Genomic DNA, 23277 nt, shown 5'->3' with positions numbered 1-23277 from the left:
ATCATGATTTAGGGTAAAATGCACTTTTGTGATTCACAGTGTATGGCCATTTTTAGAAACTTCTGATGTATAATGTGCCAGTATGTTCCTAAGTGAAATACAGCTTCAGGATGTTCTGTATGTTTTTCTAAGACTTTGAGACTGTTATTAATCATATATAGTCAGGACTTAAGTCTAAAGAAAATCAACAAATGATCTTAAAGCAGGTGTATCTGAAGACTTTTTCTTTAAGAGTCCAGATAGTAAATATTTTTAGACTTTGCACGTACAGTTTTTGTTCCATATTCTTTCTTTTATTTTGTTTTGTGTTTTTTTGCAAGCTTTAAAAAATGTAAAAAATTTTTAGTTCACAAACTATATGTACAAACACATCTGGGAGCCATATTTGGCCCGCAGGCTATAGTTTGATGACTCCTGATGTAACATCTCTATATACTGATATGAAGTGATTTACTGGAAGGGAAACATATAACATAGAGCATTGGTTTTCAAACTTATTTTTTTGTAGAAAATCTATTTCTCACATAAAGATACTAAATGGAACCCTCAAGTATTAGTATAAAGTAGATCTAGGGCAGAGCCAGTATGCTCTGTCCTTTGAATGTATCTTAGGGCCTCCCAGAGTACAATTTGAATACCAGTGATAGAGAGTGCTGAAGAACAATGAAAGTTTGTCTGTTATCGCTGTAGCAGAATTTGGTGTTAATGAAATATTCTGTTTGTTACATTTTCTGTGGCCTTTTTTTTTTTTTATTTCGGCATATTATGGGGGTACAGATTTTGAAGTTTCAATAAATGCCCTTCCCCCCCTCCCCCCAAAAGTCTGAGTCTCCAGCATGACCATCCCTCAGATGGTGCGCCTATCACTCGTTATGTAAGCACAATCCTAAATATCAAATTCTATTTTAGGGGCCTGGTTAATATGCTGTAATTTTTTGGACTCTCTTTATTTTAAAAACATTTCTGGGTCTTCTGTCTACTGAATATTTTATAAAATCAGCAGTTAATACACATAAGGAACTATGACTAAACTATATTATTCATGTAGTGTCTATAATAGTAAATGCCATTAAATTAGTATGCATGAATTCATCTGAACCAGATTGATAGGACTCCCAAGACATTTTGACCAAATAAGCCAGATACATGACATTACTTTTCATTTTTATATTGATTTTATTGTAGGGGCATGATGATGAAGTATTTGTTTTGGAAGCACATCCATTTGATCAAAGGATCATACTTTCAGCGGGTCATGATGGGAACATTTTTATTTGGGACCTTGACCGGGGGACCAAAATTCGGAATTACTTTAACATGGTAAGGGAAATCTGTGTTTAGTCAATATTAAAACTGACTTCTCTTATGTGATAACATGGTAATCACATTTTTACCTAGTACAAAGGAACCTCTTATTATCTGTATTTAAATCAGTAAAATAATTCAGAGAATAACTTATGTGAGAATTAGGCCTTTCAGGGTTGACTCTATTATTTTAGGCGTTAGCATTTTCCAAATTCTGGTCCCCAGCTCTAAGCTTCAAAAGCTCCATTTATTAAGCTTTAGATGTAACACCTAACCAAAAATCACAAAATGATTAATGATTAAACTCTAATACTGATTTATGAATTACAATAGTGACTGTAATCTTAATACTTGCATCTTCCTCTCATAAACATCATATATCTTAGTAATCAGAAAGTTGTTTGGCAAACACGAATTTGGAGATAATGGGTACTCTTAAGATATACTTCATACAAACCATGGAAAAATTTGGTGAGCTATCTGTTCTCAATAGAACACACCCTTCTATGGGGATGGGAATCCTCATATCCTCTATTTTTAGTGTCCCTCTTTTAAGAATAGTTCTGACTAAATATTTCTAAATTGTTAGTTAGCCTTTGAGCTCACTTTTATAGGCATTATACAGATCCAGAGCATTAATAATACTCTATGTCTTTTGTTAGTAAAATTGATTTGTGTGCTTTAATTTCAGGATGGTTATTTTAAGGCTTAATTATATTACAACTTAAAATGTGAAGATAATATGTAGACTTTGCTGAGATAGCACCTTTGTCAATTTGATTGCATTTAGGTCTTTTTTAATCTCAGTCACCCATTTAGTATTTCATGAGATATGACATTTCTAGAAATGATTGATTCCATCTATTACAATTTGACTGTCCCTAATATTTTTCAGAGCTTTACTGTTTCAATAGGGTTCTGGCTACAGAAGCCAGACAGTACATTGGAATATTGATGCATCACAGAATCCAAGGTATTAGCAAGGAGATGTTATCACCTACTTATTATTTGAAAATTACTTTTAAGATGACTTAAAGAGACCCCTCTGAATTTCAGATTGAAGGCCAAGGTCATGGTGCAGTGTTTGATTGTAAATTTTCCCCAGATGGAAACCATTTTGCCTGTACAGATTCTCATGGGCATTTGTTGCTTTTTGGTTTTGGATGCAGTAAATACTATGAAAAGGTTAGTAGATTTAATTGTCATAGGCTGTAATTTGGGATTATATCATTCATAAATTTTGTTTGTAGTCTTCCAGTTAATAAGGATTAATAAGAAAGTCATCTTTCTTGGTAAGTTTTTTATTACTACCAGAGCATCAAGCTTGGCGATGTGTATCACTATTGAGATACAGGGTGATGGAGATACAAACGTTCATTAGGAAATCCTTTTGCTTCTGATTAGAACATATTATCTATTGTCTTTTGGGTGTAATAAGATGGTAACAGATCATGTCTACCACTTAAGCATAAATTAGGAATAAGCAGCTATGATTGAATGTTTATTTTCTTGGTTAGCTATTTTACCTGTTATTGATCCTGTTAAAATATTTTGGAAACTAACTTAATTGGCTCCTTATATTTTATTAGTTGTGAATTTGGGATAGATTATAGAATCTTAGATTTGGGAGAGAACTCAGAAGCATTGAGGTCAGCTCAATATTTGTATCACCTTTGAGTGTCTTTGAGGTGATTGATATTTACCTGTCTCAACAGGTATATTATAATTCATCTATCCTCATTTGAATAAAAGTAAACAAGAAAAATATAGTTATATAGGTTTATATGATTCTTACAACTTAAGTAAAAATACCTAACTTTATCCACCGGGTTGTTGCTTTACTTCTTCCTATCATAATTACAGAAGGGTGACGTAGGACCAAAAAGTAATATAGAGTATAGGATTTTGTGGAGAAAAGATAGAGTAACTATCTAGGTAATTGGCTTCTATCTAGAGGGAACATGTGGCAACAAAGGACAACAAAAGAATGCAAAAAATATCTGATTTGAAAAACGCATGTGCTCCAGGAATGAAAATGCTCATCTGTAAATTCCCTGTGTGTGTTAAATACTAAAAATCTGTCATAAAGATTCCAGATCAGATGTTCTTCCACACGGATTATCGACCTCTTATCCGTGATGCCAATAACTATGTGTTGGATGAACAAACCCAACAAGCTCCTCACCTCATGCCTCCCCCATTTTTGGTGGATGTTGATGGAAATCCTCATCCCACAAAATTCCAGCGCCTAGTTCCAGGACGGGAAAATTGTAAAGATGAACAACTTATACCACAGCTGGGATATGTGGCTAATGGTATGTTATTTCTCCAAAAGTAAATTTAAAACATTTTGCAAAATGTTATACTTGCTGCTGTTCTCTCCGTTATGTATACCCCTTGTTAAACTTTGGAGTAGGTTATATTTTACATACTACTTCTATTAATTTTCAGCTGTATACTACTTTTTACCTTACCAGAGTATATTTTCATTATTTATCTCACCTGGACACAGACAAATGGGTTAGAATAAACACAAGCAGAGAATGTGTTCACATACCTCCTTAGAAGCACTTACATATCTATGGCTCTATAGTATTGCATTCTAGTAATGATTAAATGCACTAACTAATGTATCAAGGTTTTTTAATAAAACTGATAAAATTTCATTGCTCATAGTATTGGCATTTTAGTTTGAGAGTCCATAGTTAATGGAATTTAGAAGAAGAAATTTCAAAAACCATGAACTGGAAAGTAGCTGTTTGCCTATCTTCATGTTTTAAATGCAGAGCTATTGGGTTTTCAGGAGGGAGATGTATTTAAATAACACTAAATATTGGAGGATATCGGAGAAGCAGAGATGAATGTGATGCATGTTGGGAAGCTAGTAGAATAAAACTTCAGAATACATTATTCTCTATTAAAGCAACTTGGTCTCTTCTGGTTAGTGTATTTCCACTATACCAGGGCTGTGTGGAAAGTATCTGCTGAAAATATATTTTTCATACTACATGGCTGGATATTTTCTGGACGGCCATCATATATACTGCCCTCTCCACCCCACCCCCCACATAGAATGCCTTCATATCTTTGTAGGTTTTTTTCAGGTATCAGGTAGAGGGTTACTGATTCGCACATGGCATTTTATATCTTTACTAGCAAATTAAGACTTGAATTGGCCTTCATAGAGTGAGATGCTACACATTCTTTTATGTGCTCAGTCATAAAAGTTTGTAGAGTAATCAAATGGTATTACACATGTGCCAGTAGTTACTCTGATGATGTCATATTTATCAAGCAAGGAGAAAAGGTGTGAATATTAAGTAGGAGATAAAATAGAATACATCCAACTAAAACAATCTGTAATTTATCACACTTCATTTCTTATATATTTCTTGAAAGATGATCACTTTCTTATTCTATCAAATACCATTTAATCTGACTAAAGAATAAGATGAAAAACAGGGCTATATTTATGAAAGAATTAGATTTAAAGTTTTCATTCAGAAGTAACCGTTGAATTTCAGTGTAACATAAAAAATTATTTTCTACTTAATAAAACATCAAGCTCTTAACAAAAGAGAATATTTGAAAGATCATAATTTTGACTTATTTTGGAAAGGAAATTTTCACAAAAGAAAGATGCAAACCATTTTAGGTACCTGTGGTTAAACTTATTTAAACCTTACTCAAATCTCTATTCTTGACTTTTAACTTGAAATATACCATGGAGAAAATTTATTTTCAAATAAATTACTTAACTTTAATAATTACAGTCAGGGTTGCTTAACAATGAGGATACATCTTTATCATTTTACAGAATTAGAGCCATAGTTATTCCTTGAAAATAAAATGGGAATGTTAACTTTTAGAAACATACAAGTGAGTTAAGTTTCCTCAGGGTATTTGAGGAGTGTGTATACATTTCTAAATAGGTTGAAACTTAGGCTTTCTCATAGAAGCACATTTCTTAATGACATGGATATGTTCTCAGAAATGTATTGTTGGTGATTTCATCATCGTGCAAACATCATGAAGTACACTTATACAAACCTGGATGGTATACCCTACTATACACGTAGGCTATATGGTATAACCTATTGCTCCTAGGCTACAAACCTATACAGGATGTTACTGTACTGACTATTATAGGCAATTGTATTAATAACAGTAGTACGTATTTGTATATCTAAACATAGAAAAGGTACAGTAAAAATATGGTATACAAGATAAAAAATGACATACATGTGTAGGCCACTTACCATGAATGGAACTTGCAGGACTGGACGATGCTCTGGGTGAGTCAATAAGTAGTGAGTCGTGTATATTACTGTACACTACTGTAGACTTTATAAATACTGTATACTTAGGCTACACTAAATTTATATTTTTCTTTCTTCAATAATGAATTAATTTTAGCTTACTGTAATTTTTTTACTTTATAAGCATTTTAATTTTTGTTTTACTTTTTGACTCTTTTGTAATAATACTTAGCTTAAAACACAAATACATTGTGCAGCTGAGCAAAAGTATTTTCTTTCTTTATGATACTTATTTTTAAGGTTTTATCTATACATCCATCACCTTGAATATTTATTCTTTTTTAAAAAATAAAAATATAAAATATGAGTACATAAGAGTTATATATGTTGAATCTTTTTAGGGTACATGTGATGTTTTGATACAGGCATACAATGTGAATTAAATCAGAATAATTGGATTATCCAGCACACCAGAAATTTATCCTTTCTTTGTGTTAGGAACATTCCAATTCCATTCTTTTGGTTATTTTTAAAGTATAATCTAACTTATTGTTTATAGTCATTTTGTTGTGCTATCACATATTGTTCATTCTGTCTAATTATTTAACTATATTTTTGTACCCATTACCCATTTCCACTCTATGCCCCCTCTCCTCTACCCTTCCCAGCCTCTGGTAACCGTCATTCTACTACTCTCTGTCTCCATGAGATCAATTGTATTTAATATTTAGCTTCCACATGTCAGTTAGAACATGTGATATTTGTCTTTCTGTGCTTGTCTTATTTCACTTAACATAATGTTTTCCAATTCCATCAATGTTGTTGCAAATGTCAGGATTTCCTTTTTTATGGCTATATAATATTCCATTGTGTATATGTACCATCATTTCTTTATCCATTCATCCATTAATGGACACTTAGGTTTATTCCAAATGTTGGATATTGTGAATAATGCTGCAGTAACCATGGGAGTATAGCTATCTTTTTGATATACTGATATCCCCTCCTTTCAATATGACCCAGCAGTGGGATTTCTGGGTCATATGGTAGTTCTATTTTCAGGTTTTTTTGAGGAATCTCCATACTGTTGTTTACAGTGGTTGCACTGATTTACATTCCCATCAACAGTGTAAGAGGGAGGGTTCCCCTTTCTCCACCTCCCTGCCAACATTCATTATTGCAAGGATAGTTCTATATATAAAAATCTGTCAATGTAATACGCCACATTCATGAATAATGGAAATAAAAACACGCAATCATCTCAATTGATACAGATTTGATGCAGTTGACACAGTTCAACACCCTTTCATGATAAAAACACTCAACAAATTAGGGCTAGAAAGAAACTATCTCAACATAATAAAAGCCGTATGTGAACAACTCATAGCTCAAAAATCATGCTCAAAATGATGAAAGACTGAAAGTTTTCCTCTAAGATATGGAACAAGACAAGGATGCCTGCGTTTGCCACTTCTAAGCAATCAACATAGTTCTAGAATTCATAGAGTAATTAGGCAAGAAAAATAAAATAAAAGGCATCCAAACTGGAAAGGAAGGAGTAAAATTATCTGTGTTCACAGATCACGTCATTTTATATGTAGAAAACCCTAAAGATTTCACACATACAAATCTGTTAGAACTATTAACCAATTCAGGAAGTTACAAAATAACATGAAATAAATCAGTTACATTTCTATACACTAGCAATGAATAATCTAAAAAGGAAATTAAGAAAATAATTCAATTTATAATAGCATCCCCCCAGCCAAAAACAAAAAGAAGAAAAATACTTAAGAATTAATAGAAACAAGGAGATGAAAGATTTATACACTAAAAATTACAAAACGTCACTGAAAAATATTAAAGACGAACAAATAAATGGAAAAATCCTATGTTCATGAATTGGAAGACGTGATCTGTGAACACAGATAATACGTTGAGATAGTTTCTTTCTAGCCCTAATTTGTTGAGTGTTTTTATCATGAAAGGGTGTTGAACTGTGTCAACTGTGTCACATTTGTATCAATTGAGATGATTGTGTGTGTTTATTTCCATTATTAATGTGGCGTATTACATTGACAGATTTTTGTATATTCAACTATCCTTGCATTCCTGGAATAAACCTTACTGGATCATGGTATATAATCCTTTTAATATACTGTTGTTTTGGTTTACTAGTATTTTGTTGAGTATTTTGGCATTAATAGTTATAAAAGTTATCGATTGCTGGGTAGCATTCTTGTGTGATATTGTCTTTGGCTTTGGTATCAGATAATGCTGGCCTTCCAGAATGAGTTATGAAGTGTTCACTCCTCTTTAAATTTTGGAAGAGTTTGAAAAGGATTGCTGTTAATCCTTCTTTGAATGTTTGGTGGAATTCACCAGTGAAGACAACTGGTCCTGAGCTTTTCCTTGTTGGGAGATTTAGGATTACTGATTCAATCTCCTTACTAGTGATATATCTACTCAGATTTTCTATTTCTTTATTATTATTCAGTCTTAGTGGCTTGTGAGTTTCTAAGAATTTGTCAATTTCATTCATGTTATCCAATTCACTCTTATAATCCTTTTAATTTCCGTAAAATCAGTATCAAGGTTTCCTCTTGCATTTCTTATTTTTTTTTTTCCATCTGGGCTGGGGCTTTTTTTGTTGTTGGGAGATTTATTTTTTTTTCAGCATAGTATGAGTATTACAAATGTAAATGTTACATATATTGCCCTTGCCCCCCCCATTCAGAGCTTCAAGCGTGACTATCCCCCAGTTGATGCACCTCACACTTATTATGTATGCATATACCCATCGCCTCCCCCCAACTTGCCCGACACCCGATACATGTTATTTTTATATGTCCACTCCCACTTAGGTGTTGATCAGTTAATACCAATTTGTTGGTAAGTACATGTGGTGCTTATTTTTCCATTCTTGGGATACTTCACTTAATAGAATGGGTTCCAGCTCTATCCAGGAAAATACAATAGGTGCTATATCACCGTTGTTTCTTATAGCTGAATAGTACTCCATGGTAAACATATATCACATTTTATTAATCCACTCATGTATTGACAGGCACTTGGGTTGTTTCCAATCTTTGCAATTGTGAATTGTGCTGCTATGAACATTCGAGTGCAGGTGTTTTTTTCATAGAGTGACTTTTGTTCTTTTGTGTAGATGACCAGTAATGGGATTGCTGGTTCAAATGGTAGATCTACTTATATCGCTTTAAGGTATCTCCATATTGATTTCCACAGAGGTTGAACTACTTTGCAGTCCCACCAGCAATATAGGAGTGTTCCTATCTCTCCATATCCATGCCAACCTTAATTGTTTTGGCACTTGTTAATAAAGGCCATTCTCACTGGAGATAAGTGATATCTCATTGTGGTTTTGATTTGAGATGTTGAGCATTTGTTCATATGTTTCTTAGCCATTATTCTGCCTTGTTTTCAAAAGTTTCTGTTCATGTCCTTTGCCCACTTTTTGATAGGGTTGTTTGATTTTTCTTTGCTGACTTTCCTGAGTTCTAAATAGATTCTAGTTATCAGCCCTTTCTTGGATGTGTAGCTTGCAAAAATTATCTCCCATTCTGTGAGTTGTCTGTTTGTTCTCTTGACATTTTTTTTGGTTGTGCAGTAGCTTTTCAAATTGATCAGGTCCCATTTATTTATTTTTGTTGATACTGTGATTGCCTTTGGAGTCTTCTTTATAAATTCTTTGCCTAGGCCAATATCTAGAAGAGTATTTGCAACATTTTCCTCTAGAATTCTAATAGTGTCATACCTAAGCTTCAAATTTGTTACCCAGCATGAGTTGATTTTTATGAGAGGTGAAAGTTGTGGGTCCTGTTTCAGTCTTGTACATGTGGCTATCCAGTTTTCCCAGCACCATTTATTGAATAAGGATTCTTTTCCCCAGCGTATGTTTTTGTCAGCTTTGTCGAAGATTAGTTGGCTATATGAGGATGGTTTTATATCTGGGTTCTCTGTTCTGTTCTACTGGTCAATGTCCCTGTCCTTGTGCTATTCACAAGCTGTTTTAATTACTATAGCCTTGCAGTATAGTTTGAAGTAAGGTAAATTGATACCTCTCATTTTGTTTTTATTGCCTAGGGTTGCTTTTGCTATACGAGATCTTCTCTCGTTCCATACCACGCATAAAATTATTTTTTCTATATCTGTGAAAAATGATGATGGTATTTTAATAGGGATTGCATTGACTCTGTAGGTCACTTTGGGTAGTATAGACATTTTAACAATGTTGATTCTGCTGACTCACAAGCATGGTATGGTCTTCCACCTTTATACATCCTCTGCTATTTCCTTCTTTAGTGTTTCATAGTTTTCCCTGCAGAGGTCTTTTACCTCCTTAGTTAAACATATTCCTAGGTACTTTATTTTCTTTGTTGCTATTTTGAAGGGACTTGAGTCTTTGATTTGGTTCTCATTTTGACTGTTGTTGGCGCGTATGAATGCCTCTGATTTGTGTGTATTGATTTTTGTATCCTGAGACTTTACTGAATTCATTTATCAATTCAAGGAGTCTCTTGGTTGAATCTCTGGGGTTTTCTAGGCATAATATCATATCATCAGCAAAGAGTGAGAGTTTGATCTCTTCTGCTCCCATTTGGATTCCCTTAATTCCTCTTTCTTGTCTGATTGCTATAGCAAGGACTTCTAGTACTGTGTTGAATAGAAGTGGAGATAGTGGGTAACCTTGCCTTGTTCCAGTTCTAAGTGGGAATGCTTTCAATTTTTCCCCAGTCAGTATAATGTTGGCTGTGGGTATGTCATATATGGCTTGTATCATTTTTAGGTGATCCCCGTCTATGCCTATTTTGTTAAGTGCTCTTATTATAAAAGGATGTTGAATTTTGTCAAATTCTTTTTCTGCATCTATTTAGAGTATCATATGGTCTTTGTTTTTGCTTCTGTTTATATGGTGAATTACATTTATAGATTTGTGTATGTTGAACCATCCCAGCATCCCTGAGATGAAGCCCACTTGGTTATGATGGATTATTTTATTGATGAGCACCAGGATTCAATTAGCTAGAATTTTATTGAGAATTTTTGCATCTATATCCATAAGGGATATTGGTCTGTAGGTTTCTTTTTTTGTTGCATCCTTTCCTGGTTTTGGTATCAGGGTTATGTTGGCTTCAGAAAATTTGTCAGGGAGGATTCTGTCCTTCTCTATGTTGTAGAATAATTTCTACAGTATAGACACCAGTTATTCTTTGTAGGCCTGCTAAAATTTGGGTGTCAAAGCATCTGGTCTGGGACTTTTCTTTTTAGGAAGGTTTTTATTGCTGTTTCAATTTCCGTACTTGGTATTGGTCTGTTCAGGAATTCTGTTTCTTCCTGGTTGAGCCCAGGGATGCTGCATGTTTCTAAATATTTGTCCATTTCCTCCACATTTTCCAGTTTGTGTGCATAAAGGTTTTTGTAGTAGTCATAAATTATATCTTGTGTTTCCATGGGATCATTTGTAATTTCTCCTTTATTGTTTGTGATGGAGCTTATTAGAGATTTTTCTTTTCTGCTTTTCGTTAGTGTAGCCAAAGACGTGTCAATTTTGTTTATTTTTTCAGAGAACCAGCTTTTTGTTTTATTGATCTTCTGTATACTTCAGAACTAAATGAAATTGCCTGTGTTTTTGATAAAAGACTTTTTAATTTTGGTCAGATGATATCTGATTGTAGTGTTGATTTGCGTTTTTCTGATGACTGATGATGTTGAGCATATTTTCATAAGCCTGTTGGCCATTTTGTATGTCTTCTTTTCAGATGTTTGATTCTTCGCCCATTTTTAAATCTGATTGTTTGATTTTTTTCCTATCAACTTGTTAGAGCTCTTTATATCTTCTAGTTATTAATCCCTTATCAGAATGGTAGTTTAGAAATGTTTTCTCCCATTCTGTAGGTTGTGTCTTCCCTTTGTTGATTGCTTCTTTTGCTGTGAAGAAGCTTTTTAGCTTTATGTGATCCCATTTGTCCAATTTTGCTTTGGTTCCCTGTGCTTTGGTATTATTACTCAAAAACATCATTGCCCAGACCAATGTCCTGAAGAATTTCTCCAAAGTTTTCTTTTAGTGGTTTCATAGATCCTTGTCTTAGATTTAAGTCTTTAATCCATTTTGATTTGATTTTTTATGGGGTGAGAGATAAGAGTCTAGTTTCATTCTTCTGCATATGGATATCCAATTTACCCAGGATCATTTATTGAAGAGACTGTGCTTTCCCCATTATATGTTCTTGGCACCTTTGTTGATGATAAATTCACCATAAATGTGTGGATTTATTTTGGGTTCTCTATTCTGCTACAGTGATCTATGTGTGTATTTTAATTTTAGTGCCATTCTGTTTTGGTTACTACAGCTCTATAGTATAATTTGAAGTCAGGTAATGTAATTCCTCTAGTTTTGTTTTTTTTGCTCAGTTTGTCTTTGTAATCTGGGATTTTTTCTAGTTTTATATAAATTTTAGGATTATTTTTTTCTATTTCTGTGAAGAATATCATTGATATTTTGATGCAGATTACATTTAATCTGTCAGTTGCTTTGGATAGTATGGATATTTTAGCAATATTGATTTCTTCCAGTTCCATTTTATTAATAACAATATTGATTCTTCTGGTTTCACTTTTTTGCATCTCCTCTTCAATCTCTTTCATCAAAATTTTATAGTTTTCATTACAGAGATTTTTTTTTTACTTCTTTGGTTAAATTTCTTTCTAGATATTTTATTTGTAGTTAATGTAATCAGGATTACTTTTTTGCTTTATTTTTCAGATTTTCTATTGTTGGCATATAGAAATGCTGCTGATTTTTACATGTTGATTTTGTATTCTGCAATTTTACTGAATTTGTGTATGAGTTTTAATATTATTTTTGTCAAGTCTTTAGGTTTCTCTAGGTATAAGATCATATCCTCCTCAATCAAGGATAATTTGGCTTCTTCCTCTCCAATTGGGATGTTCTTTATTTCTTTCACTTTTCTGGTTGCTCTAGCTAGAACATCTAGTACTGTGTTGAGTAACTGTTGAAAATGGGCATCCTTGTCTTGTTCCAGGTCTTAGCGGAAAAGCTTTCAGTTTTCCCCCATTCAATATGATGCTTGCTGTAGGTCTGTCATATATGACTTTTTATTGTGTTGAGGTAATGTCCTTATATACCCAGTTTTTTCAGAATTTTTATCAGGAAGAGATGTTGAATTTTATCCAATGCTTTTTCAGCATCAATATAGTTTTTGTCCTTTGTTCTGTTGATATGATGTAACACATTGATTTGCATATGTTGAACCATCCTTCTATCCCTGGTATGAATCTCACTTGATCATGATGACTAATCTTTTTAATGTGTAAAACTAAGGCATAAACGCCACAGGCATTAGCCTAGGTCTACACAGGGTCAGGATCATCAGTGTCAATGTCTTATACTTCCACAGTTTGTACCACTAGAAAGTCTTCAGGGGCAGTAACAAGCAAGGAGCTATCATCTCCTATGATAATCATGCCATCTTAAATACCTTCTGAATGACCTGCCTGAGGCTGTTTTATAATTAATGTTTTTAATAAGTAGGAGTATGCTCTAAAATAATGATAAAAAGTGTAGTACAGTAAACACATAAACCAGTAACATAATCATTATCATTATCAAATATTATGTACTGTAAATAATTGTATGTGCAGTACTTTTATGCAACTGGCAGTGTAGTAGTTTTGTTTATACTAGCATCACCACAAACACATGAGTAATGCATTGCACTACAACATTACCATGGCTTTAACATCACTAGGTGATAGGAATTTTTCAGCTTCATTATAATCTTGTGGGACCATTGTCGTACATGGAGTCTGTTGTTGACTAAAACATTTATTAGCATTTAACTGTATTCTTTAAGGTGAGAAGGCCCTCATAATAATGTCTAATTTGAGAATTTTGGTTAAATCAAACATACAAGGTAATATAGTAAAAAGTTTAAAACCTTTAAATAAAATGTTTTATTTGATACATATTTATAATCTTGTTTTTAATTATTTCTCTAGAAAATTATTAAGTTAATTGATACATTTAGAGGATATACTAAAACGTAAGTGATTTTGTGGCTTTCTATCTTTGGTCTCATTAAGGTGATGGTGAGGTGGTAGAACAGGTAATTGGGCAGCAAACCAATGACCAAGATGAAAGCATTCTTGATGGAATAATCAGAGAGCTACAGAGAGAACAAGATCTGAGACTAATTAATGAAGGAGATGTTCCACATTTTCCAATTAATAGATCATACTCTGTTAATGGTGGTAAGTATTTACATATTTGTAAAGAGTATGATGAATGCACTCCAGTTATTTTACTTTTATCAAGTAATTACATGTGAAAAATATTTTTATGTTTATAAATGAACACATTTTTATTGATTTACAATTATGATATTAGATATACCAAAGTGCCATAGTCTCATTATCATCTATGGCTAAAATAACTTAGTGTCTCCTAAGAAATACAGATGGTATATTACAATATGCTGTTTTCTTCTTACTCAATAATTTGCAATGTTTACATTTTTAAGAAGCAAACTTTGAAATAAGTCCAGCCTTTTTGTAGAGGAAATCAACCTATACAGTTTTCAAAATTAAATCCACCTTAAGTTTAGAAATTACTACCCCCCAAAAATTACCACCTGTCCTTTGTTGAGAAGAAAGCAGAATACTACCCTCCTTTCTTGAATTTATAAAAAATACACTGGAAAAAAAGAAGCCCTCTGAAGACAGGAAACCCTCTTCTTAGAGAATATAGATGCAACTTCTGAATTGACTTTCACAACAGTTTGATCTTAATACCAGTAGAAAATATTATATTAATATAATTAATTATTCTATCTTAAAGTGAACATTCTAACTTACTTATATATCTTCTTTCACTTTATATGAAATATGCCTATGAGTTTTATATAAATATTAGCTTGTCTCAATTTTACCTTTATTAAGAGCCTATTAGTTTTATTTTAAAATGTAGTCCTCTTGTGGGAAGTTTGGCAGATTTGTTTCTTTTTATATTTATATAATTGGAGTCATTTATTTGGATAACATGGTACAGAAATGAATAAGGTGATTTAAATTTGCTCAATTCCTTATTTCTATAGTATCCCATAAAATTAAAATAAAAATGGTTTTTCATTTGGGTCACTTGAACACCTAACTCAGATAAGCTTTCCTGAACCTAGGACAAAATGAGAAGTGGGCTGTTAATCCTACATATTCAGGCCCTTTATTCCTAAGACATAAAACTTTCTTAAAACCCTGACTTAGACATCCATTAATGTAACCGATATTCAGTTCTACCTATAATACTAGGTTTTTGTGAATAGATTTGAAATGTCATTGGTCAGAGACTGTACTGACTTATATTTGTTATGTTCATTTGTTTTGAATTCTGATGTTTATTTTAAAAGTTGAATATTTCAGTTTTCATTTGTGTTTTATTTGCAAATATAAGAAAAATAAATTAATAGGAACCTTTCTGGAGGATTAAAATGAAAAGTAAATGTTCTGTTACTTTTTTCCCTTCTTTCATTGCTCATCAATCTTGAACATAAAAATTTGATTAAATTTTTTTATACTTTTATATTTTAATTTTAAAAGTATTATTGAAGCTTTATTCAGAAACATTTTAATGAAGTAAAAAAGGTAGAATTTAGATCAGAAAGCTGCTTTGTGAATTAGAACTAATTAATATTTGTGACTCTACCAAATAATGTTGAATACATTTTTTATATTCAGTGAGCATTCAATAGATGTCAGATGTGAAGGTGCTTTGAAAAAAATTAAAAGACCTGTATGCTTCATATGGAATGAGAGAAGACTCCGTATAGCAAGAGCAACCTTAAGCAAAAAGAACAAATTGGGAGACATCAGTTTACCAGACTTCAAGTTATACTACAAGGCTATAGTAACTAAAACAGCATTACATTGACACAAAAACAGAGACATAGACCAATAGAACAGAACTGAAAACCCAGATAATAGAACCATCCTCATATAGCCATCTAATATTTGACAAAGCAGACAAAAATATACACAGGAGAAAAGAATCCTTATTCAATAAATGGTGCTGGGAAAATTGGATAGTCACATGCAGAACAGTAAAACAGGATCTGCACCTCTCACCTCCCACAAAAATCAACTCATGGTAGATAACAGACTTAAAAACTTGAGGCATGAAACTATAAGAATTCTGGAAGAAAATGTTGGATAGACATTGGCCTAGGTGAAGAATTTATGAAGATGACCCTAAAGGCAATCATAGCAACAAAAATAAATGAGACCTAATCAAATAAAAAAGCTTCTGCACAGTGAAGAAAACTATCATGAGAGGAAACAAACAAACCTATAGAATGGGAGAATATATTTTCATGCTACACATCTGATAAAGGGCTGAGAACTAGAATCTATATATAAGACTCAGGAAAATCAACAAGAAAAAATCAAACAACTCCATTAAAAAGTGGGCAAACAACATGAACAGAAACTTTTAAAAAGACAGACTAAGGCTAACAAACATGAAAAAATGCTCAACATCTCTAATCATCAGGGAAATGCAAATCAAAAGCACAATGAGATATCGTTTAACTCCAGTGAGTATGGCTTTTATCAAAAAGTCCCAAAACAATAAATGTTGGTGTGGATGCGGAGAGATAGGAACTCTCATACACTGCTGGTGTGACTGCAAGCTAGTACACTCTCTATGGAAAGTAATATGGAGATATCTTGAAGAGTTAAAAGTAGAATTACTATTTGATCCAGCAATCCCATTACTGAGTATCTACGCAAAGTAGAAAAAAGACATTCTATAAAAAAAAAAAATCACTAGAATGTTTATAGCAGCACTATTCCCAATTTCAAAGATGTAGAAAGAACCCAAGTGTCCATCAATATATGAGTGGATTAATAAAATGTGGTATATTTATACCATGGAGTTCTCAACCACAAAACAGTGGTGATCTAGCACCTCTTATATTTTCCTGGATAGAGCTGGAGCCCATTCTACTAAATGAAGTATCCCAAGAATGGAAAAACAAGCACCACATGCACTCACCATCAAATTGATATTAACTGATCTACACTTATGTGCACATATAATAGTAACATTGTTGTTTGTCAAGCAGGGGGGAGGAGGAGACGGGTATATTCACACCTAATGGGTGTGGTGTACACTGTGTGGGTGATGGACATGCTTGAAGCTCTGACTTGAGCAGGCAAAGGCAAGGTATGTAACCTAAACATTTGTACCCCTGTAATATTATGAAATAATAACAAAAAGCCAGTCTGTAGAAACTTTAGCCATTTATTGAATGCCTGCTTTATTCATAAGTATAAAAAACATAAAGGGTACATAAAATGTAGAACAAAGGGATAGAAACTCTTGTAGCAGTATTCTTTCAATTGCCTATTTTATTTAAAGCTCTGATCTGGAAAACTTTGGTACCTTTGCTCAGAAAGTGGTATTTTTCCTTGTTTCTGTTTTAGCTCTGAGAAGTCCAAATGTGGACATATTGTCTTCCCCAAACATTGGTCTCCGACGTAATGGTCAAATTGAAGGTGTCCGACAAATGCATAATAATGCTCCTCGGAGCCAGATGGCCACAGAAAGAGATCTCATGGCATGGAGCAGAAGAGTGGTGGTCAATGAACTAAATAATGGGGTTAGTAGGTGAGTCAATGAGATAACATTTATTAAAAAAATTTAAAGCCTTATTTTTTAGGACATAAGTTAAAGTATATTATGCTAATCTGGTAACTGAGATATTTTTTAATCTAGTTGAGTCATCCATTAGTTTTTCCAGATTATCCCCAACTAGTTCACTCCAGAAGAAAGATTTAGCCATTGTCTTCCATTTGTTCAACTTTGTGATGAATATTTTGGGGAATACTGAAAATGCAAAATATGATCTCTGTTCTATGAGGTTATAGATTACTTTAGGAGATAAGAATCCAAATAGTATTAAGGAGGAACTCATATGAGATAATATGTGATTAAATATGTGAGTGACGAATGTTTATAGCAGCACAATTCATAATTGCAAGGCTGTAGAAACAGCCCAAGTGCCCATCAATCCAAGAATGGATTAATAAAATGTGGTATATGTATACCATGGAGTACTTACTATTCAGCTCTAAGAAACAGTGGTGATATAGCACATCTTATATTTTCCTGGTTAGAGCTGGAACCCATACTACTAAGTGAAGTATCCCAAGAATGGAAAAACAAGCACCAGATATATTCTCCAGCAAACTGGTATTAACTGAGTAGCACCTAAGTGGACACATAGGTACTACAGTAATAGGGTATTGGGCAGGTTGGAGGGGGGAGGGGGGCGGGTATATACATACATAATGAGTGAGATGTGCACCATCTGGGGGATGGTCATGATGGAGACTCAGACTTTTGGGGGGAGGGGGGGAAATGGGCATTTATTGAAACCTTAAAATCTGTACCCCCATAATATGCCGAAATAAAAAAAAAATATGTGAGTGATATATGGACTCTAACTTCTACAGTGGTTCTCAGGAGAAGGCCATTAGCTAGATATTGAAGCAGTTTGGAAGTGAAATTATGTACTAGACCCTAGTGCTTACAGTATGTTTAGAAATGTCATTTAAGTAGATTTCATTCGGTGAAAGGATTTCATTAGTATGAATTTCAAACTTGGATTCCCCATACTTGTTTGTAAACCCTAATATTTATTATAATAACAAATTCATATAATCCATAGCATCTTGGAATAGATTTATAAAAGAGAAAGGACATTGAAGGAGAACATGTAAAATTCATTTTAATCAAGTATCTCCCTAACCAATCTTTGTACTAGATAAACCAACAAGTAGCAAAATTAACTTGTTTTCTCCTTTTCTTTTTCTTTCTGCTATAAGTAGGAAACAGTAATAAGAAAAAAAAGGAAAAATAGCTAATTTACGAACTGAATGTTAATCCCTGGTAGTAGAGCAATTTGAAATACTTCTTTACTTGAAACTTTAAGGTAGAATTGAAAGAAGGGACTCAAATAGATATTTGTGCACCATTATTTATTGCAGCATTATTCACAGTAACTAAATTTAAAAAATGTGGTATACCCATATGATGGAATATTAATCAGCTATAAAAAAGAATGAAGTTCTGATACTTGCTACAACATGGATAAACATTGAAACATTATGCTGAGTTTAAGAAACCAGACACAAAGGGACAAATATTATATGATTCCATTTATATAAAATATCTAAACTAGGTAAATTCAGAGAGACATAAAATAGATTAGAGGTTAACAGGGGTGAGGGAAAGGAGAAAATAGGGATTTATTCCTTAATTATTTCGGAGTTTGTCTTTGGAGTGATGAAAAAGTTTTGGAAATAGTGGTAATGGTTACATAACATTGTGAATATAATTAATGCTACTGAAGTATATACCTAAAAATGGTTAAAATGACATATGTTACATTTAAAAGTATTAATATTTTGTTATCTGATTCTTAAACTACTGGCTTCCTTTGTGATGATTTTCTCTTACTTTGATCTTTGACTTGTTATTAGGGTACAGGAAGAATGTCGAATTGCAAAAGGCGATGTGGAAATCAGTCTTTATACAGTTGAAAAGAAGAAAAAGCCATCTTATAATACCCAAAGGGTAAGTTTAGTTTTACAGTACTTTGGGGATGAATATTTGCAAATATTTACAAATACCAGGTTTTTGAAAGACAGTAGTTATGTATTAAGGGACTATTTTAGTAGGTGTCTGCATGCAGGGAATGTATTTTTAAGGCACAGATTGAAATAAATGGTTATTATTAGTGAGAATAAAGCTGCATAAAGCCAAGACTGTCCCCCCAAAATCTAGTACATGTGGTCGTTGTAGGTATAAGATATTTGTATTAAAATACATTTTCATATGCTTAAAGTAGAACCTTAAAAATTTTATCAAACCACTGATCACAGTATAAAACAAATGTTTAGATACCCTAGGCTAGAGGCTGGCAAACTATAACCCATGGGCCAAATCAGGTCTGCCGCCTATTTCTTTAAGTTCTATTAGAACACAGCCACATTTATTCATTTATATCTTGTCTGTAGCTGCTTTCATGCTGTAAAGACAGTTGAGTAGTTGCAGCAGAGGTTGTATGACCTCCAAAGCTAAAAATATTTACATTCTGGACCTTTACAGAAAAAGTGTGCTACCCCTGCCCTAGGCCTGTTCCCAGCCTACCTAATCATTTAGGAGCAAAATCTGATCTATGCATTGTCAAGTACTATATTCAGTTTGCCAGTAGAAACTGTTAAGCAAGGAGTAGGATACCTGAACTACATTAGGCACATGGTAAGCTCCTTATTAGTACTCTCAGGTTCACCAAACTAGGGATATAAGAATGTATAGTTTTGTTCCTAGATTTAAGCATAATTCTTGCAGATTGTGGCAACTTGAAGAATCTAGAATAATTTTGATTTTGTTAAAGAAATCTAGGCAATAGACCCTGAATTTTAAATGTTCTTTTTAGAGCTGATAAAGGCAAATATAGCTGATTATTATATAAACATCTCCAAATATTCTTAGATCACTTTGATGTCTGCTTTCTTAATTTATGTTGTGGTTTTGCTAGTTTATTTTGTATTGTCTGGTAAGCTTATTTTGTTTAGAAATTTTAAAAGACTCAGATATATGATTTTTATTTTTTACTGCTAAGCTGATTTGTCAAAAATCAGACTTACCTGAACCTAAGAGGCAAAGTACTTAGGTCTGTAGACATTTTGTTTATATTGAAAATGAGACACATTTACATATAAGATAAAATGGCCCTTGACGCTGATTTATAAGACTTTTAAACTTGTTTATTCCTAATGGTGTATTAGGATTGCAGCTTAGCCATATCAGTAATAATGCTAAATTTGTAAAGGTTAGAATTAAAATCGTTTTCACTTTAAATTTAATTTTTAAAAATTAAATCCTTATTTTGATCTGTTCACAAAATGAGTACACTGTGCACTCTTGTTGTAACCACAAGTGAATTATCCATAATAACTGAATTTATTTTCTCCTACATTGTCCAAAAATAGTAGGAGTAACCTTCAATGGGATATAAGGGATTAAGCATGCCATGAATTTTTGTGTCTGTGTGCCTTGCTGTGTTCCAAAAATGGAGTTGTATTTTACTTTTTATATGTAGATTACTTTGAGTCCTTTCCCTTCAGTTATTATAAATAATCTAAAATTTATTTTATTACTTCATTATAATTTTTAACTGTACTCTCCTTGACCTAGTTTCATATTTCCATGGTAGAGAGTGGACCAAATTATTCTAAAGATCTTTTTCAACTCTTAAGAATCTTAAGAATGCTAATCTAGAATGAACAAAAATATAGATGACTAAATATAATTGTCTTTTAATGCTTTAACAAGTTCTCCTAGATTTTTTTTACAGAACTAAAGTACATATTAAGAATTATACATACGTAAATATGATACAGATGTATTGCTTTATCCTATAATAATTGTGAATACTATCATATATAAATTATGTATGGGCATATTCTTGTAACCCAGATTTTCAGCATTATCTTTAATTTGATCACGTTTTCAAAATATGACAGTGATCAATATTAATGGAAGGTGGATTAAATAATTGAAATATAGTTACATATTCATTTTCTTTTTGGCAATTTATCCTCATCCCTTACTTTGTCCCCCGACCTCTACCCATACCTAATTGATTTGCTTTATATACATTCCTTGTGTGTTCACTGAGCTTTTTATTTTTTTAAATCTATTTCCCTTCTCTTTTACAGAATGATTATCAGCCTAGTTGTGGGCGGTCTTTACGAAGGACACAGCGCAAGCGTCAGCATACCTATCAAACTCGGTCCAACATAGAGCAGAAGAATTCGCAAGCATCATGTCAAAATTCAGGTGTACAGGAAGACTCAGAAAGCTCCTCAGAGGTTAGAGATCTGCTGTTATTTATTAATGTGATTTTTTGTTTCTCAGTTTGTATCATCCATTTGGGCTCATTTTTAAGAGTCACTTCTTTAATAGAAAATTATTTAATGATTTTCATATAAGGGGTTTATTAATAAGACATTTAATAGGCAAATCTGGCCGGGCGCGGTGCCTCACGCCTGTAATCCTAGCTCTCTGGGAGGCCGAGGCGGGCGGATTGCTCGAGGTCAGGAGTTCGAAACCAGCCTGAGCAAGAGCGAGACCCCGTCTCTACTATAAATAGAAAGAAACTAATTGGCCAACTAATATACATAGAAAAAATTAGCCGGGCATGGTGGCGCATGCCTGTAGTCCCAGCTACTTGGGAGGCTGAGACAGAAGGATCGTTTGAGCCCAGGAGTTTGAGGTTGCTGTGAGCGAGGCTGACGCCACGGCACTCACTCTAGCCTGGGCAACAAAGCGAGACTCTGTCTCAAAAACAAAAAAAAAAATAGGCAAATCTGAACATAATAGTGAATTCCTTTAGATGTCTTCTCTGATTTCTATCTCAGATGTTATCTTGATGAGGGTATCAAAAATGTCAGCAAATGTTTGGCTTTGAGACAGTGAGAGAAGAGAGTAAGGGGAAATCTACCTGGAAATAGAAAGAAATGGAATATAAACAGTGATAATAAGTTATACAGACCTAGAACTGGTGGCCTATGTATATAGCATACACATTTTCTTTTATTATTGAGTTCACCCCTTATGGAAATCATTGAGTGTTGATTTTCTCAGACCTGCCTTTTTCATGGTAATAACTTTTATAACAATTATTTTCTTCTGTTCCTCTGTTCTCTAGTGCTTTCCTTTTGTTTTCTTAACAACTTATGTTAAGTGCATAATGGGGGTTTAATCATACATTGACAATATATGGTATTCCTATTCTTTTCCTGCCAGTCACAATTCTTAAACTAACTCTTATCAAAGATGCCTCCCCTTCTTCCCTACCCATGAAAATTTTGATATTAAAAGAATGATCAACATTCAGGGATTGATGCTACCTTTTTAATGTAATGTAACAATATCATTGTGGTTGTGCTTTAAAAAGAATACTAATCTTCATAAATATTTATGGTGAAATGATTTTTTGGTCAGGATTTGCTTCAAAATAATCTCTAGGGTATAAGGTGGTGGGTGAGGATATAGATAAAATCAGATAGGCAGTGAGTTACTGTCTAAAGTGGAGATAGTGTACACAAGGGTTATCTAGTCTCTCTACTTTGGTATGTTTGAATTTTAAATAATAAAAATACTTTAAATTATAACAGTATATAGAGAGTAATTGTATTAACTTGGTAGAGACATATAGGTATTTTTAAAACAATGTTTTTAGCATTTAAGAAGGTTATATTTGGGCTTAAGGAACTTATTCAATCTTTGAAGTAATAAAAAGATATTTGATATCAATAAGATAATATATACCAGAAATGTTTAAATACCTGGTAGCCTTTAGTTGTGAGTTATAGATATATGTACAAAAATAATTATGTACATTTTCACTAGAATGTTTTATTGGGGGGTATAAAAATATTATAAAACAGGTAGTAGTTTGCTAATTAGTAATATGCTGGCAGTATAACTCCAAATTTCAGTTGCTGGTTCTTTGTTGCAGGAAGATGAAACTGTTGGCACAAGTGATGCATCTGTAGAGGATCCTGTTATTGAATGGCAAAGTGAAAGTTCTTCCAGGTAGTT

At 33.0% G+C, this 23277-nt stretch overlaps 1 protein-coding gene across 2 annotated transcripts in view; it reads left to right on the top strand.

Annotated features, from left to right (window-relative positions):
* BRWD3 (bromodomain and WD repeat domain containing 3) overlaps positions 1-23277 on the top strand; it is a 161700-nt gene that overhangs the window by 89479 nt on the left and 48944 nt on the right. For both annotated transcript variants that reach the window (XM_012790329.3, XM_075999313.1), the window contains 8 exons: positions 1186-1320; positions 2362-2490; positions 3395-3620; positions 13692-13859; positions 17085-17268; positions 19146-19239; positions 21390-21542; positions 23195-23271. In XM_012790329.3, coding sequence (XP_012645783.2) covers positions 1186-1320; positions 2362-2490; positions 3395-3620; positions 13692-13859; positions 17085-17268; positions 19146-19239; positions 21390-21542; positions 23195-23271 — 1166 coding nt within the window. The remainder of the gene's footprint in view (positions 1-1185; positions 1321-2361; positions 2491-3394; positions 3621-13691; positions 13860-17084; positions 17269-19145; positions 19240-21389; positions 21543-23194; positions 23272-23277) is intronic.

This window comes from Microcebus murinus, chromosome X, assembly GCF_040939455.1.
Source record: "Microcebus murinus isolate Inina chromosome X, M.murinus_Inina_mat1.0, whole genome shotgun sequence".
Lineage (NCBI taxonomy): Eukaryota > Metazoa > Chordata > Mammalia > Primates > Cheirogaleidae > Microcebus > Microcebus murinus.
The sequence above is the reverse complement of the archived record's forward strand: the minus strand, read 5'-3'. Positions and strand labels throughout refer to the sequence as shown.